The 17,774-nt window shown below is 41.9% G+C and overlaps 1 protein-coding gene across 2 annotated transcripts in view; it reads right to left on the reverse strand.

Annotated features, from left to right (window-relative positions):
* LOC126484528 (muskelin) overlaps positions 1–17,774 on the reverse strand; it is a 171,605-nt gene that overhangs the window by 30,834 nt on the left and 122,997 nt on the right. For both annotated transcript variants that reach the window (XM_050108077.1, XM_050108076.1), the window contains exon 9: positions 12,484–12,670. In XM_050108077.1, the coding sequence (XP_049964034.1) occupies positions 12,484–12,670 (187 nt within the window). The remainder of the gene's footprint in view (positions 1–12,483; positions 12,671–17,774) is intronic.

Genomic DNA, 17,774 nt, shown 5'->3' on the forward strand with positions numbered 1-17,774 from the left:
TAGCGCCTGCAGATTGTCCAAAGACAGCCTTCTCAACCCCTTCTAGTCAGTATTCATATCGCCACATACCTTTTGGGCCAAAAAATGAACCAGCTACTTTCCAGTGATTATTACATAATGTATTGCGAGGATTAAAACTGAATCACTGCATAGTGTATTTAGATTGTATAAACATATATTCAGAAGATATTCAAAGCAGCATACAGTGCATTTATGTGAAATTAAATGCAGCACAGTTAACCCTCGGCCTGGAAAAGTGCTTCTTCATTTTACAAGATGTTAGTCACCTGGGTCATATTATTGGCCGAAACAGGATTAGCACCAATCCACAACTTCTTGACACTGAACAAATTTGTTGATTCCACTACAGTAAAGGAATTGCAATTGTACTGAGGTCTTGCCAATTTTTAATGCAAATATATCCCAAAATTCCGAACTTGAGTACCTACTTGTTTACCATTGCAAGTGATACTGTTTCAGCTTGCTAATTTGGTATGGCTATTATAGAAATGAAATCTGAAAAATGGCCAAATATTATAAAAATGCAATGGTTTTCTGGCAGTGTTTTTGCAAAAGTCCAAGGGCATCCAAACCAAGTATTTGAAATTATTTTTCTGCCTCAGGTAGCTTTTGTAACATAATCCTTTGGTGACAGAGTTCTGTCCATCGCTGTGTGGCATACTATTCGTTATGTAATGATTCATGTTGTGTTGTGTGTTATCTGCCAGTAATTTTGCACTATTCAGCATTCATTGCTCTGTGACCAGCATGTTCTGCTAAAATAGAATCATGGGCCTGCCTCATTACTTCGTTTTGTAATTCCTCTGGCATTATAATGCATAGCCTGCATCTCATTTTCCTATACAATACACCATACTTTGCATTTAATGGTGGCTGCCTGGTGAACTGCTGACAATCTGAGTCATTGCACTTCGATTCGTTCACCCTTGTCTATGCCAGCATCTTCCATAGCACATATTTTGTGGCTCAGACCATCTGCATTTGCATGTGACCTTCCTGAGTGATGTATTACTTTGAAATCAAACTCACTGAAACTCAGTGCCCTTGTAATTAACCTACTACTAGGACATTTTTAAGTCCTGATAACCGTTTGAGTGATACATAATCAGTTTTTACTTTAAAATGATGTTCATATAAATAATATCTGAAATACGTTATTCCAAATATTGATGCCAGCATTTCTCTCTCATGAAAGTACACTTAAGAGCCAAAGAAACTGTTATCCCTGCCTAATATCATGTAGGGCCACCGCGAGCATGCAGAAGTGCTGCAACACAACGAGGCACGAACTCGACTAATGTCTGATGTAGCCCTGGAGAGAACTGACACCATGAATCGTGCAGGGCTGTCTATAAATCTGTAAGAGTATGACTAGGTGGAGATATCTTCTGAGCAGCATGTTTCAAGGCATCCCAGATATGCTCAATAATGTTAATGTTTGGGGAGATTGGTGGCCAGCACAAGTGTTTAAACTTGAAAGTGTGTTCCTGGAGCCACTCTGTAGCAATTCTGGACCTGTGGGGTGTCACATTTTCCTGCTGGAATTGCCCAAGCCCATAGGAATGCACAGTGGACATGAATGGACGCAGGTGATTAGACAATATGCTTACATACATGTCACCTGTCAGAATCGTATCTAGATGTATCACTCCAACTGCACAGACCCACACCATTACAGAGCCTCCACCAACCTGAACAGTCCCCTGCTGACAGGCATGGTCCATGGATTCATGAGGTTGTCCCCATACCCATACACGTCTATCTGTTCGATACAATTTGCAACAAGACTCGTCCAACCAGTCAACATGTTCCCAGTCATCAACAGTCCAATGTCGGTGCTGACTGGTGCAGGCGAGATGTGAAGCTTTGTGTCGTGCAGTCATCAGGGGTACACAATTGAGCCTTCAGCTCTGAAAGCCCATATCAATGGTGTTTTGTTGAATAGTTTTCACACTGACACTTGTTGATGGCCCATCACTGAAATCTGCGGCAATGTGCAGAAGGATTGCACTTTTGTCACGTTGAACAATTCTCTTCAGTCATCATTGGTTCACTTCTTGCAGGACCTTTTTTCTGGTCGCAACAATATCGAGGATTTGATGTTTTACCAGATTCCTGATATTCACGGTACACTTGTGGAATGGTCATATGGAAGAAGCCCCACTTCATCACTACCTCGGAGACGCTGTGTCCCATCGTTCATGTGCTGCCTATAACACAATGTTTAAACTCACTTAAAAATCTTGATAACCTGCCATTGTAACAGCAGTAACCGATCTAACAACTGTGCCAGACACTTGTTGTCTTATATAGGCATTGCTGACTGCAGCACCATATTCTGCCTGTTTACATCTCTCTGTATTTGAATATGCATGCCTACACCAGTTCCTTTGGCGCTTCAATGTACATTGTTCCAGAGACCTCTTCAAGTCTAAAACATTAGTGGTTAGTGCATCTGTCTAGTGAGCAGGAGACCTGGGTCTGAATACAGGCCTCGGTACAAATTTTCTTTCATCGCTTCAGTCTGTATTTATATGTAGTAGATGTATGAGACTTGAAAAGGACTCTGGAACCATATTGATTTGATTAAAACACACTATGCCTAGGTTTCAGGCACGATCACCCATGATGTTTGATGCTGAGGTGCTATTCCAATACAGTTGGAGAGCCTCATCAATACTGTTCAAGTCCAGGGGGAACACCAAATGGGATGAGTTGTGATGAATTGCAGAGGGAGGCATGCTAGGGTAGTCCACTGTACAAAGCCTCTGTGCCAGGGTGGCATAGTGGTTAGCACATCTGCCTAGTGAGCAGGAGACCTGCGTTTGAATTCTGACCTTGGTACAAAATTTTCATTTGTTTCTTCAGCCTGCATATGTACACCATTTCTTTCTCAGTTGTTAAATAATTTCTTTCTGCTTGATTAAGCTATCTGGATGCATACGCTACGAGGTGTTCGCTGCCCATCTATTTATTGATTCAAGACTAAACTTAAGGGAAAATTGCTGGAGTTGTTGGGCAGTATGAACTGTTTCTGAAAACCTGGAAAGGCAATAACTGGACTAAATGGTAACAGAACAAATCTTTTAGTTTGAAAAATGCTACTTCAAATCTGGTGACCAATGAAACTTTATCCCTTTCCTTAACAGTTGTGTGAGGGGCAACTGGTGTGATTTCAGTTGTCTGAGACTGCATTCGTGTGTGTGTGTGTGTGTGTGTGTGTGTGTGTGTGTGTGTGTGTGTGTGTATTGTTGACAAATGCCATTGGCTGAAAGCTTTAAGTGTGAAAATCTGTTTGTTGTGCCTATCTGCGACTCAGCGTCTCCGCTATATGGTGACTAGCAACTTCCCTTCTCATAATATTATAAATGTAACTTTGAATGATGGGCATGTAAGTCCTACTGTAGATGAAATGATAAAAGCATCATCTACATTGCGTGGTGATGTGAGCGAAATGGACAAAAACAGTACTGAATGGATGAAATCAATAACGCTAAGGGGGAGGAATCTAGTAGTGAAAGTCAGCAAGGGTAAAAGTTTATGGCAGACAGAAAATTGGAAGCGATGTTAAGGCAAATTATGAGTAGTATGAGTATGAAAGAAGACATTAGTAGGGTAGAGAATAGTATGAAAGAAGACATGACTAGCTTAAAGGGTGAACTGAAGAAGGAAATTAAAAAGGAAATTAAGCTAGTCGGCTCTAATATTACAGAATTAAATAAGAAGGTTGAGGTGGTAGTTAAAGATTGTGATGAAAAGATAAAGAAGGTAGTACATAATACTAATGAGAAATTAACATTATTGAATCGTAAATGTGTAGAACAGAGAAAGAAGCTTTGTGATGACTATAGTAGGAAGGTGGAGGCTTCTGAGAAAAAATGTAAAGATGAAGTCAAAGCAACCAGGAAATTTTGTGCTGGAAGTAGGATTAAACTTGAGAACCAAATCAATCAGATTAAAAATGATTTAGAAATGGAGGTAGAAACCAAGTGTGCAGTAGTGGTGGAGGAAAAACTGGTGAAAAAAATAAAAATGTAGATTCAAAATTGGCTGAAATGGACAAAAAGGTGGAAGAGGTACAAAATCTAAAGCATAGAGTATGTAATGTTCCAAACAGTCTTCATTTGTTAGCTGTCAGAAATTTAACCATTTTGAACCACATGGGGAAGTGGATCCACTGGATTTCATTGGGGAATTTAATGATTTGCCTGGAACATGGAATGACAAAGAGAAAATGTCATTTGTGAGAGGTTTTTTGAAAGGGGATGCTTATGGATAGGCAGTTCAGGTAGCTGATAGTTTTACTTCATGGTATTACTTTAAGGAAGCATTTTTAGATGAATATTGGTCCAAAGAGAAGTAACAGAGAATTTTGAGTGAATTTTGGGGAGGAGAGAGATTTGACTCTAGGAAGGGTACTGTGAAATGTTTCTGTCAACTCTGGATAAACAAACTGAAATATTTGGAACAAGATCTAGGTAGTGAATCAATAACTTTGGGTTTCGAAACTAAGTTGCCTCAGAAAGTTAGAGAATTATTTGTACTTGCACATAGGGGTAATATTAGTGATTTTTTATATTATGTTGATACAGTGGAGCGGGTGAAGCTGTCAGTGGAAGATTGTATGAGGAATTTTGATGACAATAATCAATCAGGGCGAGAGTTTCAGGTAAATAAGATGAACAGAACTAACGGGAATGGTAGGAGAAATTCAAGTCAAAGAAATGGAGGAGATGACTTTAATTCTGGATCAAACCATTTAAACTAGATAATGCTCCAGTTTTGGCTAGCACTAGAGCAGGTAGTGATGAAGAGCCACATGTATATAAATGTGCTGTAATTACAGGTAAGGGTAATGTAAATGATAGTAGTAAGATGAGCATAAATTCTAATTCTAGTGAGATGTTCAATGATGGTGTGAGTAGCAATGTTAATCCTGTAAAAAGAGAGGAGGAAGTTACTATAACAGAATTAAGAGATGAAACAGTGTGTGTTGCTGTTGATCAGGATGTCCAAAGTTTCAAAATGGATGGTAAATTTGTAAGGGAACATAAGGAATTCAGGTATTTTGCTTTGTGGTCTAATACTGGAAACAAGGATTAACTAATTAGCGAAGTGTTTGAGGACAATGAAAGTGAAAGTGGGTCTGATTCTGACAGTAGTTGTAATGATGATAGCAGTGACGAATCCAGTAGTGATGAGGTATTTGAATTTATAATTGATAATGATGGCAATGTGTTAAGTAAAGAAAGAATAAAGGAGGATAATATTAGGCCTAATGAAAAGTTAAGAGTTAGAGAGTGGTAATGAGGAAGAAGACCATGCTATCTGTCATTTGTGTCTGGTAATCATTTTGGTAAGCAGGGAAAGGATTAATGAGGCTTTGTTGTATGAAGAAGATCACATGTCAAGAAAAAAGGAAGTGTGGCACCTTGTAATAACAGCAAGTATACAAGGTATACATGTTAATTGTTTACTGGACAGTGGTACTGATTTGAATGGCATTTCACAGGCATTTTTTGAATTCATTAAGAACACAGAGGGTATAGTAGTGATGGATGTTTCTGGAATAAAAATGATTGGTGCTAATGGTAAGCTATCAACGAGTGTGAAACGAGAGGTACTATTAACTGTGTAATTGGCAGGACAGCTGTTGGAGTGCAATGTCTTGGTGATTCAAAATCTCAGCATTAATGTAATATTTGGGACTAATTTCTTGTGCAAATAGCAAGTATGGGGTTCAGTGTTCTGTGTTGGATTCATGAAGTGGCAATAATGCTCATCCCAGCTGTCTGTCTTATTTTTCATGTTTCCTGGGGCAATCACATACTGTGATTCTGCATATTCCTGAAATACAGCATTAAAGTGAGGATGATCCATCATGCACATATAAATTAACACAATGTAGTGTGATCTGTGCAAACAGGCTAAAATATGAGGGGGTAGTCAAAGCTGCAACTACAAACTGAAAAACTAAATTTAAGTACTTGATTTCTTTGTTTGCAGTTATGTATCAGCAATTCACAATCTATATCAAAATTTTCATGACACACTATTATACTGCTCTTCTAGAAGGGAAATAATAATAATAATAATAATAATAATAATAATAACCCCCATGGAGGCCCGGGAAAAGAATAGGCCTCCGGTATGTTCTGCCATTCGTAAAAGGCGACGAAAAGAACAAACCACTAATAGGGCTAACCCCCCTTCTAGTGTGATTAGTTGGTTCAGAACAGAACTAAAGAAGCCTCGGACAAGCGCCGTCATGGTCGGGGACGACGCTTGAACCCTATGCCCGCCCACAATGGTACGACACTGCTAGCCAACTGGAAAATGATTTAAATCCGAATAGAGGTTTTTTGCAGGATATGCTTCCTGCAACCACCCTAGAAGGAAAACAAAGACAGAGGATGAGATGGTCAGATGAAGTTAATCGACACCTCATGTTCTGTTATTACCAAGCAACAAACCTAGGAACCAACTCAACTGGATACAGATCACAAGTATACACAACATTTATTACCAGATACCCAGAATTAAAATTTTTAACAGAACAACGACTAGCTGATCAGATACGTGTAATAATAAAAAATAACAGGATACCCCAGTCAGAATTAGAAAACATCAAGCAACAAGTACAACAAATACTGGAACAAAATAATGTGCAATCAGAAGAAGAAGAAAATACAGTAATGGACTCAAACATCCCAGAGCAAACAAACAAAGAACAACACGCACCAATTAAACAATCAAAGGAAAACGAAATCTTAAGACAGCCACCAGAACAAGCACAAATAGAACACGAAGTGACACAGATGTTAGATATAGAAGAAAAATTTCAGCTAACATATATAGAATACAAAGACACAAATACAGACATCAGACCATTCTTGCATAGAACACCAAATAACCCACAAGTCGAAACAACAATAAAAACTATCAACACAATCATACACAACAAAATAAATGAAAACACAACTATGGAAGAGTTACAACTACTGGTTTATATAGGAGCACTCACTACACTAAATATACACACTAGGCAGAGATCAGAACCAACCAATACACAGAAGAAACCCACAAAACCAGCATGGCAACACAGGCTACAGATCAAAATAGAAAAACTGAGAAAAGACATCGGACAGCTAACACAATTTATAAGAAATGAAATCTCGGAAAAAAAAAACGAAAAAGGTTAGGTAAAATCTCACAACAAGAAGCGACAGAGCAATTACATGAAAAGAAGCAGAAATTACAAGCATTAGCCAAACGACTCAGAAGATACAAAAAAAGTGAAAATAGAAGGAAACAAAACCAAACATTCAACACAAACCAAAATAAATTTTACCAGACAATAGATAACACACACATTAAAATAAACAATCCACCAAACATAACAGACATGGAACACTTCTGGAGCAACATATGGTCAAACCCGGTACAACATAACAGGCATGCACGGTGGATACAAGCAGAAACAGACACATACAAGATGATACCACAAATGCCTGAAGTGATAATTTTGCAACATGAAGTCACCCAAGCAATTAATTCTACTCACAATTGGAAAGCCCCTGGAAATTATAAAATAGCAAATTTCTGGTTAAAGAAGTTCACCTCAACACATTCACATCTAACTAAATTATTTAACAGTTACATTGCAGACCCACACACATTCCCTGATACACTTACACACGGAATAACATATCTGAAACCTAAAGATCAAGCAGACACAGCGAACCCAGCTAAATATCGCCCCATAACATGCCTACCAACAATATACAAAATATTAACTTCAGTCATTAAACAGAAATTAATGACGCATACAACACAGAATAAAATTATAAATGAAGAACAAAAAGGCTGATGCAAAGGAGCACAAGGATGTAAAGAGCAACTGATAATAGATGCAGAGGTGACATATCAAGCTAAAACTAAACAAAGGTCGCTACACTACGCATACATTGATTACCAAAAAGCTTTTGATAGTGTACCCCACTCATGGTTACTACAAATATTGGAAATATACAAAGTAGATCCTAAATTGATACAGTTCCTAAACATAGTAATGAAAAATTGGAAAACCACACTTAATATCCAAACAAATTCAAATAATATCACATCACAGCCAATACAGATTAAGCGTGGAATATACCAAGGAGACTCATTAAGTCCTTTCTGGTTCTGCCTTGCTCTGAACCCACTATCCAACATGCTAAATAATACAAATTATGGATACAATATTACTGGAACATACCCACACAAAATCACACATTTGCTATACATGGATGATCTAAAACTACTGGCAGCAACAAATCAACAACTCAACCAATTACTAAAGATAACAGAAGGATTCAGCAATGATATAAGTATGGCTTTTGGAACAGACAAATGTAAGAAAAATAGCATAGTCAAGGGAAAACACACTAAACAAGAAGATTACATATTGGATAACCACAGCGACTGCATAGAAGTGATGGAAAAAAACGGATGCCTATAAATATCTAGGATACAGACAAAAAATAGGAATAGATAATACAAATATTAAAGAAGAACTAAAAGAAAAATATAGATAAAGACTAACAAAAATACTGAAAACAGAATTGACAGCAAGAAACAAGACAAAAGCTATAAATACGTATGCCATACCAATATTGACCTACTCATTTGGAGTAGTGAAATGGAGTGACACAGACCTAGAAGCACTCAATACACTTACACGATCACAAATATAGAATACATCACATACATTCAGCAACAGAAAGATTCACATTAAGCAGAAAGGAAGGAGGAAGGGGATTTATCGACATAAAAAACCTACATTATGGACAGGTAGACAATTTAAGAAAATTCTTTCTAGAACGAGCAGAAACTAGCAAAATACACAAGGCAATCACTCATATAAATACATCGGCTACACCACTGCAATTTCATAACCACTTCTACAACCCTTTAGATCTCATAACATCAACAGATACGAAGAAAGTAAATTGGAAAAAGAAAACACTTCATGGCAAGCACCCGTATCATCTAACACAGCCACACATCGATCAAGACGCATCCAACACATGGCTAAGAAAAGGCAATATATACAGTGAGACAGAAGGATTCATGATTGCAATACAGGATCAAACAATAAACACCAGGTATTACAGCAAGCATATTATTAAAGATCCCAATACCACAACGGATAAATGCAGACTTTGTAAACAACAAATAGAAACAGTAGATCACATCACAAGCGGATGTACAATACTAGCAAATACAAAATACCCCAGAAGACATGACAATGTCGCAAAAATAATACATCAACAGCTTGCCTTACAACATAAACTTTTAAAACAACACGTTCCTACATACAAGTATACACCACAAAATGTACTGGAGAATGATGAATACAAATTATACTGGAACAGAACCATTATAACAGATAAAACAACGCCACATAACAAACCTGACATCATACTCACCAATAAAAAGAAGAAATTAACACAACTAATAGAAATATCCATACCCAATACAACAAATATACAAAAGAAAACAGGAGAAAAAATTGAAAAATACATCCAACTGGCTGAGGAAGTCAAGGACATGTGGCATCAGGATACAGTTGACATCATACCAATTATACTATCAACTACAGGAGTCATACCACACAATATCCACCAGTACATCAATGCAATACAGCTACATCCAAACATATATATACAACTACAGAAATCCGTAATTATTGATACATGTTCAATTACCCAAAAGTTCCTAAATGCAATATAACACATACCGTACAGTTAAAAGGAAGTGACACTTGATCAAGGTCTGCGTCACTCCATTTTTAACCGGACTTAACGTCTGAGAAAGTGAAGGAAATAATAATAATAATAATAATAATAATAATAATAATAATAATAATAATAGTAATAATAATAATAATAATAAAACGGCAATATATACAGTGAGACAGAAGGATTCATGATCGCAATACAGGATCAAACAATAAACACCAGATATTACAGCAAGCATATTATTAAAGATCCCAATACCACAACAGATAAATGCAGACTTTGCAAACAACAAATAGAAACAGTAGATCACATCACAAGCGGATGTACAATACTAGCAAATACAGAATACCCCAGAAGACATGACAATGTAGCAAAAATAATACATCAACAACTTGCCATAAAACATAAACTAATAAAACAACACATTCCCACATACAAGTACACACCACAAAATGTACTGGAGAATGATGAATACAAATTATACTGGAACAGAACGATTATAACAGATAAAACAACACCACATAACAAGCCTGACATCATACTCACCAATAAAAAGAAGAAATTAACACAACTAATTGAAATATCCATACCCAACACAACAAATATACAGAAGAAAACAGGAGAAAAAATTGAAAAATACATCCAACTGGCTGAGGAAGTCAAGGACATGTGGCATCAGGATAAAGTCGACATTATCCCAATTATACTATCAACTACAGGAGTCATACCTCACAATATCCACCAGTACATCAATGCAATACAGCTACATCCAACCATATATATACAACTACAAAAATCTGTAATTATTGATACATGTTCAATTACCCGAAAGTTCCTAAATGCAATATAACATACAGTTACAAGGAAGTCACGCTTGACCGAGGTCCGCGTCACGTTCCATTTTTAACCAGACTTAAGTCTGAGAAAAAAAAAGATGATGATAATAATAATAATGGTAGTGAATCTATATCTGTTCTTCACATAATATATACATGGTGAAACCAAACTGCACTCTCAAGCTTTCAAAGGCAGCAATATGGGCAAAAACAAGGAAAAAGTCTGGTAAACATGAGCTCCAAAAAGAAACAGCAAATCATGAATAACTAAAGGGTTTTAAATATCTTATAAACAGAAAAGTAAAATTTATTTACATTCCAGATCAAGTAAAGATCCTGTAATACTTGCAGCCTACAAAACTTGTAACAAAATATTACACAAAGTTATTAAAATTGTAGAAAATGCACATCATGATAGATATCAGCAATGTTGACTATAACAAATACTATGGTGCAAGAAACAGGTCAATCAGACAGTGCAGAAAATAGCACCAGTATCAAACTGAATGGCTTTGTCGCGGATGATATTTCACAACTTACAAATAATTCCACGAGTCACTTTCTGAATGCAGTGGCTGAAGTTAGGTCAAATAGCTCAGTTGAAGAAGTAGGGAGATATATTCACACATCTTTCCACAAAAATTTAATTAAATAATAGTAATTGTAGCATCGGAGGAAGGCAATGGCCAACCATCTCCACTAGCACCTTGCCTAGTACGGCGGTGCGAATCTCCCGCATCGTTCCCCTACACTCTGTCAAGGAGTATGGGACTTCATCATCATCATCATCATCATCATCATCATCTTCATCATCATCATCATCATCATCAATTGTAGCATACTTCACTTAAATTAATATTATTGTAATTTTCTTCAAAAATAAAAGCTCACGTGATTTTGGAATCTCAACCAGAATTCTGAAGAGTTGTTCCAGTTCTAAGTTATGTTCTTAGTCATACAAGAAATCCATAACTGGCTAAGGAATTTTCGATGCAAATTACAATATTGTATAGCTAAATTTTTTACGAGAGGCAAAAAGGAAGATAATTATCATGCAGTTTTCTTACTGGCAAACTTTGCTAAAATATTGAGATAGTAAGTACTCTAGTAGTGTCACATTCAAGCAGATACAATTAACTTGGTATATTATGGTGCCTGTTACAAATGGTTGCTCTGCTGAAACTTCACTTTATACATTTAGCCAATGAGTATTACAAGCTGTAAACAACAAAATACCAACTTTTTTTTTTTTTTTTTTTTAAATCTGTACAAACTCCTAACTGAGTAGCCAAACATAATCTCTGAAAAGAGTTCAAATTTAATGTAAGTAAAATGTTCCAAACAACTGGTGTTAATCATCAGTAATGCAAAAATAGTGCTGAGTAATTCAGACAATGATGGAAAGCGAAAAAAAAAAAATTGTGACTTGAGAGAAAGAATGACTGGAGTCCAAAAGGGTTTAATTTGAGCCTTACCTATTCCTTGTATATGTGAATGACATTCCACTTAACACCAAAAATTATTTAGCACAGGAAGAGTTTCATGGAACAAAATTTCCAATACTCCTCTGCCTGAAGAAATATATGTCAGTTCTTGACAATTTCCACCTATCTCATTTTTGTTTATCAAGTGAATTATCTCATTTTTGTTTATCAAGTGAAGCAGAGAGTGTAATTCTATCGATTACATGCTTGCAGCAAGAAAAGTGAAAGAATACTATTCCTCAAATAAAATTATAAAACTGCATCTACTGTTGAAAATAAATGTAAAATGAATGCCTTGTACAAACTGTTACAGAAATCACTAGTAATTATCAAAACTAAACAGATAAAACTACTTACGGGATGAAACAACATGGAATGACCGACTCTGGAACGAATAGCTGTACACGGAGCCCCCTCTGGCCAGCAGGAATCATCACATAGTTTCTTCCAAGTGTTAGTAGGAACATGATATGAGAAAAGACCAGAAAATATTGGTTCCACTGGTCCCACAAGCCCTATAAATCCTGGTCGCTCATCCACCATGCTGGTAACATTACATGATTATAGTAATGGTGTTCCAATTTCTGTCAGTAATGCAACATATACAAGCATGTAGCAACAAAAAAGTCAAAATACATATCTAATAGTAGAGCATTACAATATAAAAACCAGTACATGTGAATTCAATATCTTGCATCTCTCATTTCACTAACAGTAGCATAACCAAAAGCAGTCAAGTTGTTTGGTTACAATCTTTATTTTTGTTATTATTATCATCATTATTGTTGTTGTTGTTGTTGTTGTTGTTGTTACTACTTAACAATAAAAAGTCTTAATGAAGAAACTGAAAGGCATATTTTCCTCCATCCACAGGTAGTCTGTCACAGTGAGGGGGACTGTTTGCCCTTATCATAAAAAGTTTATTTTTAGAGTTTGAGTATCACAGTAGCATAAGAACATGCGAAAAGTGTAATTTGCTGTGGATGGTACAGCTCAGGAGGGTATGACAGTGAAAATACGCAATCAGAAAAACCAAAAAAAGGAATGAAGAAATCAAAGGAAAATATGAAAAAACAATTTTGTGGATGATTAGAAGCACAATCAACCTTAGTAATAACACTCTAAATGTTGTAGATGAACTAAAGGAAAGCATCTGAAGTGTCACTGTAATGAATTAACCAGTAAACCAAAGTTAACACATCACCAGAAACTTTTTACAAATTTATGAAGAAAGAGATTTCCCCATGAATGTTGTGTACAGAATGCCTTGCACAGCAGCTTGTAGTTGCTTGTTATTTCACTAAAACCAGTTCTGCAAACAACTTTTGTCAAAATATGACAACTGAATGTCTAGCTTCTAATGAAACAGGCTACAAGTAAATCTAACTAGTGCTGAACAAATTAAAGGTTTCAAATAAAGACAAACTCAATAAAATCAAACCAAAATAAAATAGATTACAAATAAAGGTCAACAAGCAGACAGTGAAGAGGGAATGTACTGAGTACATAGATTTTAATGCTACTTACAACATACATTCACAGTTTGACATTCCCAGTCTGACTTATAAACTGAATGTGTACAGAGCTAAAACCCAGTTCCAAACTTGAGAATATCCCTAAATATGTCAGGTATATTATGACTGAATGTAAATGTAGTAGCTATGGTATGTAATAAATATTCATTTGTTTATCATACTGGAACTTATAGAGCCACATATTCAGACAGAGATAAGTAATCAACCATTTTTCAAAATTGTAGACATATGGTATTCACCATGAATAATTTTAAAAATAAGTGCTTAATAGTTTTAATGAATGTCATATTGCATTATTTCTTTTCTTGTTTCTCCCAGTAAGTATTGTATGCCCTTGTTTATATACCATATTCAGTTTCTGCCAGATGGTGACGTCTAGGCCGAAGTTAATTGTACATACAATAAAACAAAAACTTTTAGCAGCTTTGTGTGGCTATTTAAAACAAAATGTTTTTATGCAAGCTGTGTCATACAATTTTAAGGAGAATTCTCATGTCAAGTTAAGATGAAAAGGAAGCAAACAGTGCATTTTTAAGAAGCTTCAAGCTCACATAACTGCACTTTAACGATATTATTACAGCTAATCAAACCAATTCAACAACATAGCAGACAGTAGAATCAAACTGTTTTTATCTGACCAGTTTCCTCATCAGCAACTGCTGTGTACAACTATGTGTTGCAGACAATTTCATTGGTGAACAATGTCTTCAAAATATGATTACCTTCTTTACGGACAGAGGATCTACCATGTTATTAAATGCAGACACACACACACACACATTTCATTTCAATGATTTTCAATAAAGGATACAAGACACTCCACAAGAAGAATATGGCAAGGGAAGTGATAGCATGAAATAAATGTTGCATTCACGATTTCAGGAAAAGAAGATATAAAAGAAACAAGAAAAGCAGTGGTAGCACTCTGGCACAGAACAAGAGGGAAAATGCAAAAGAATGAGGGGAGACTTGGGGTTGGGACAACAGACCACAGGAGGAACACGGACAGTGAACAAGGTACAGGCCAGGGAGCAGAACAGTTATGCAGGGGGGAGGGGGGCACGGGTCGGGCAGGGTGGGGGGAGGGGGGCACGGGTCAGGCTGGGATGGGGGGAGGGGGCACGGGTCAGGCGGGGTGGGGGGAGGGGGGCACGGGTCAGGCGGGGTGGGGGGAGGGGGGCACGGGTCAGGCGGGGAGGGGGGCACGGGTCAGGCGGGGAGGGGGGCACGGGTCAGGCGGGGAGGGGGGCACGGGTCAGGCGGGGAGGGGGGCACGGGTCAGGCGGGGAGGGGGGCACGGGTCAGGCGGGGAGGGGGGCACGGGTCAGGCGGGGAGGGGGGCACGGGTCAGGCGGGGAGGGGGGCACGGGTCAGGCGGGGAGGTGGGCACGGGTCAGGCGGGGAGGGGGGCACGGGTCAGGCGGGGAGGGGGGCACGGGTCAGGCGGGGAGGGGGGCACGGGTCAGGCGGGGTGGGGGGACGAGGGACAAGAGCCGGTGGGCCGGTGGGGGCACAATTCCAGTGGGATAGGAGTTCACGAATCCAGTGGGGTAGGGTGGGCACAATTCCTATGGGGCAGGAGGGGAAAGAGCCCAACAGGGTGAAGCTATGGGTGGGGTTTGAGGGGGATAGAAGAATCCAGGATGGAAAGGTGGGGATGTCTTGTGGGGTAGAAACAAGGGATAGAAGGGATATAAGCATGGGTTGGATGGGAAAGAAAGTACTGGTAGAGAACAAAAGAAATAACAGCTAGAGAAGATAACAAAAGTAACAGCTAGAGAAGAGAACAAAAGTAACAGCTAGAGAAGATAAGGAAAGTAAGTGGCAGAGAAGATTACAAAAACAAAAGGTAGTGAAGAAATACAGCTAAGAGGTAGAGGTGAAAAAAAGCTAAGAGGTAGAGGTGAAAAAAAGCTAAGAGGTAGAGGTGAAAAAAAGCTAAGAGGTAGAGGTAAAAATAAGCTAAGAGGTAGAGGTGAAAAAAAGCTAAGAGGTAGAGGTGGAAAAAAGCTAAGAGGCAGAGGTGGAAGGGTACAGGGAAAGGTAAATTACTAGGAGAAAAGGTAAAAACTACAGAAAAAGCGACGACGGTCGGGACCGGGGGGGGCCGGACGCCAGGACCGGGGGGGGCCGGACGCCTGGACCGGGGGGGCCGGACGCCTGGACCCGGGGGGGGCCGGACGCCTGGACCCGGGGGGGCCGGACGCCTGGACCCGGGGGGGCCGGACGCCTGGACCCGGGGGGGCCGGACGCCAGGACCCGGGGGGGGCCGGACGCCAGGACCCGGGGGGGGCCGGACGCCAGGACCCGGGGGGGGCCGGACGCCAGGACCCGGGGGGGGCCGGACGCCAGGACCCGGGGGGGGCCGGACGCCAGGACCCGGGGGGGGCCGGACGCCAGGACCCGGGGGGGGCCGGACGCCAGGACCAGGGGGGGCCGGAGGTATGGACCAGGGGGGGCCGGAGGTATGGACCAGGGGGGGCCGGAGGTATGGACCAGGGGGGCGGGAGGTATGGACCAGGGGGGGCCGGACGTCAGGACCAGGGGGGGCCGGACGTCAGGACCAGGGGGGGCCGGACGTCAGGACTAGGGGGGCCGGACGTCAGGACTAGGGGGGCCGGACGTCAGGACTAGGGGGGCCGGACGTCAGGACTAGGGGGGCCGGACGTCAGGACTAGGGGGGCCGGACGTCAGGACTAGGGGGGCCGGACGTCAGGACTAGGGGGGACGGACGTCAGGACTAGGGGGGCCGGACGTCAGGACTAGGGAGGCCGGACGTCAGGACTAGGGAGGCCGGACGTCAGGACTAGGGAGGCCGGACGTCAGGACTAGGGAGGCCGGACGTCAGGACTAGGGCGGCCGGACGTCAGGACTACGGCGGCCGGACGTCAGGGCAAGGGGGGCCGGACGTCAGGACTAGGGGGGCCGGACGTCAGGACTAGGGGGGCCGGACGTCAGGACTAGGGGGGCCGGACGTCAGGACTAGGGGGGACGGACGTCAGGACTAGGGGGGCCGGACGTCAGGACTAGGGGGGCCGGACGTCAGGACTAGGGAGGCCGGACGTCAGGACTAGGGAGGCCGGACGTCAGGACTAGGGAGGCCGGACGTCAGGACTAGGGAGGCCGGACGTCAGGACTAGGGAGGCCGGACGTCACGACTAGGGAGGCCGGACGTCAGGACTAGGGAGGCCGGACGTCAGGACTAGGGCGGCCGGACGTCAGGACTAGGGCGGCCGGACGTCAGGACTAGGGGGGCCGGACGTCAGGGCAAGGGGGGCCGGACGTCAGGGCAAGGGGGGCCGGACGTCAGGACTAGGGGGGCGGGACGTCAGGACTAGGGGGGCGGGAGGTCAGGACTAGGGGGGCGGAGGGTCAGGACTAGGGGGGCGGGAGGTCAGGACTAGGGGGGAGCGGGAGGTCAGGACTAGGGGGGAGCGGGAGGTCAGGACTAGGGGGGAGCGGGAGGTCAGGACTAGGGGGGAGCGGGAGGTCAGGACTAGGGGGGAGCGGGAGGTCAGGACTAGGGGGGAGCGGGAGGTCAGGACTAGGGGGGAGCGGGAGGTCAGGACTAGGGGGGAGCGGGAGGTCAGGACTAGGGGGGAGCGGGAGGTCAGGACTAGGGGGGAGCGGGAGGTCAGGACTAGGGGGGAGCGGGAGGTCAGGACTAGGGGGGAGCGGGAGGTCAGGACTAGGGGGGGCGGGAGGTCAGGACTAGGGGGGAGTGGGAGGTCAGGACTAGGGGGGAGTGGGAGGTCAGGACTAGGGGGGAGTGGGAGGTCAGGAGTAGGTGGGCGGGAGGTCAGGACTGGGGGGGCAGGAGGGCAGGACTAGGGGGGCGGGAAGTCATGACTAGGGGGCGGGAGGTCAGGACTAGGGGGCGGGAGGTCAGGACTAGGGGGCGGGAGGTCAGGACTAGGGGGCGGGAGGTCAGGACTAGGGGGGGGCGGGAGGTCAGGACTAGGGGGGAGCGGGAGGTCAGGACTAGGGGGGAGCGGGAGGTCAGGACTAGGGGGGGCGGGAGGTCAGGACTAGGGGGGGCGGGAGGTCAGGACTAGGGGGGAGTGGGAGGTCAGGACTAGGGGGGAGTGGGAGGTCAGGAGTAGGTGGGCGGGA

Source organism: Schistocerca serialis, chromosome 6 (assembly GCF_023864345.2).
Source record: "Schistocerca serialis cubense isolate TAMUIC-IGC-003099 chromosome 6, iqSchSeri2.2, whole genome shotgun sequence".
NCBI classification, from domain to species: domain Eukaryota; kingdom Metazoa; phylum Arthropoda; class Insecta; order Orthoptera; family Acrididae; genus Schistocerca; species Schistocerca serialis.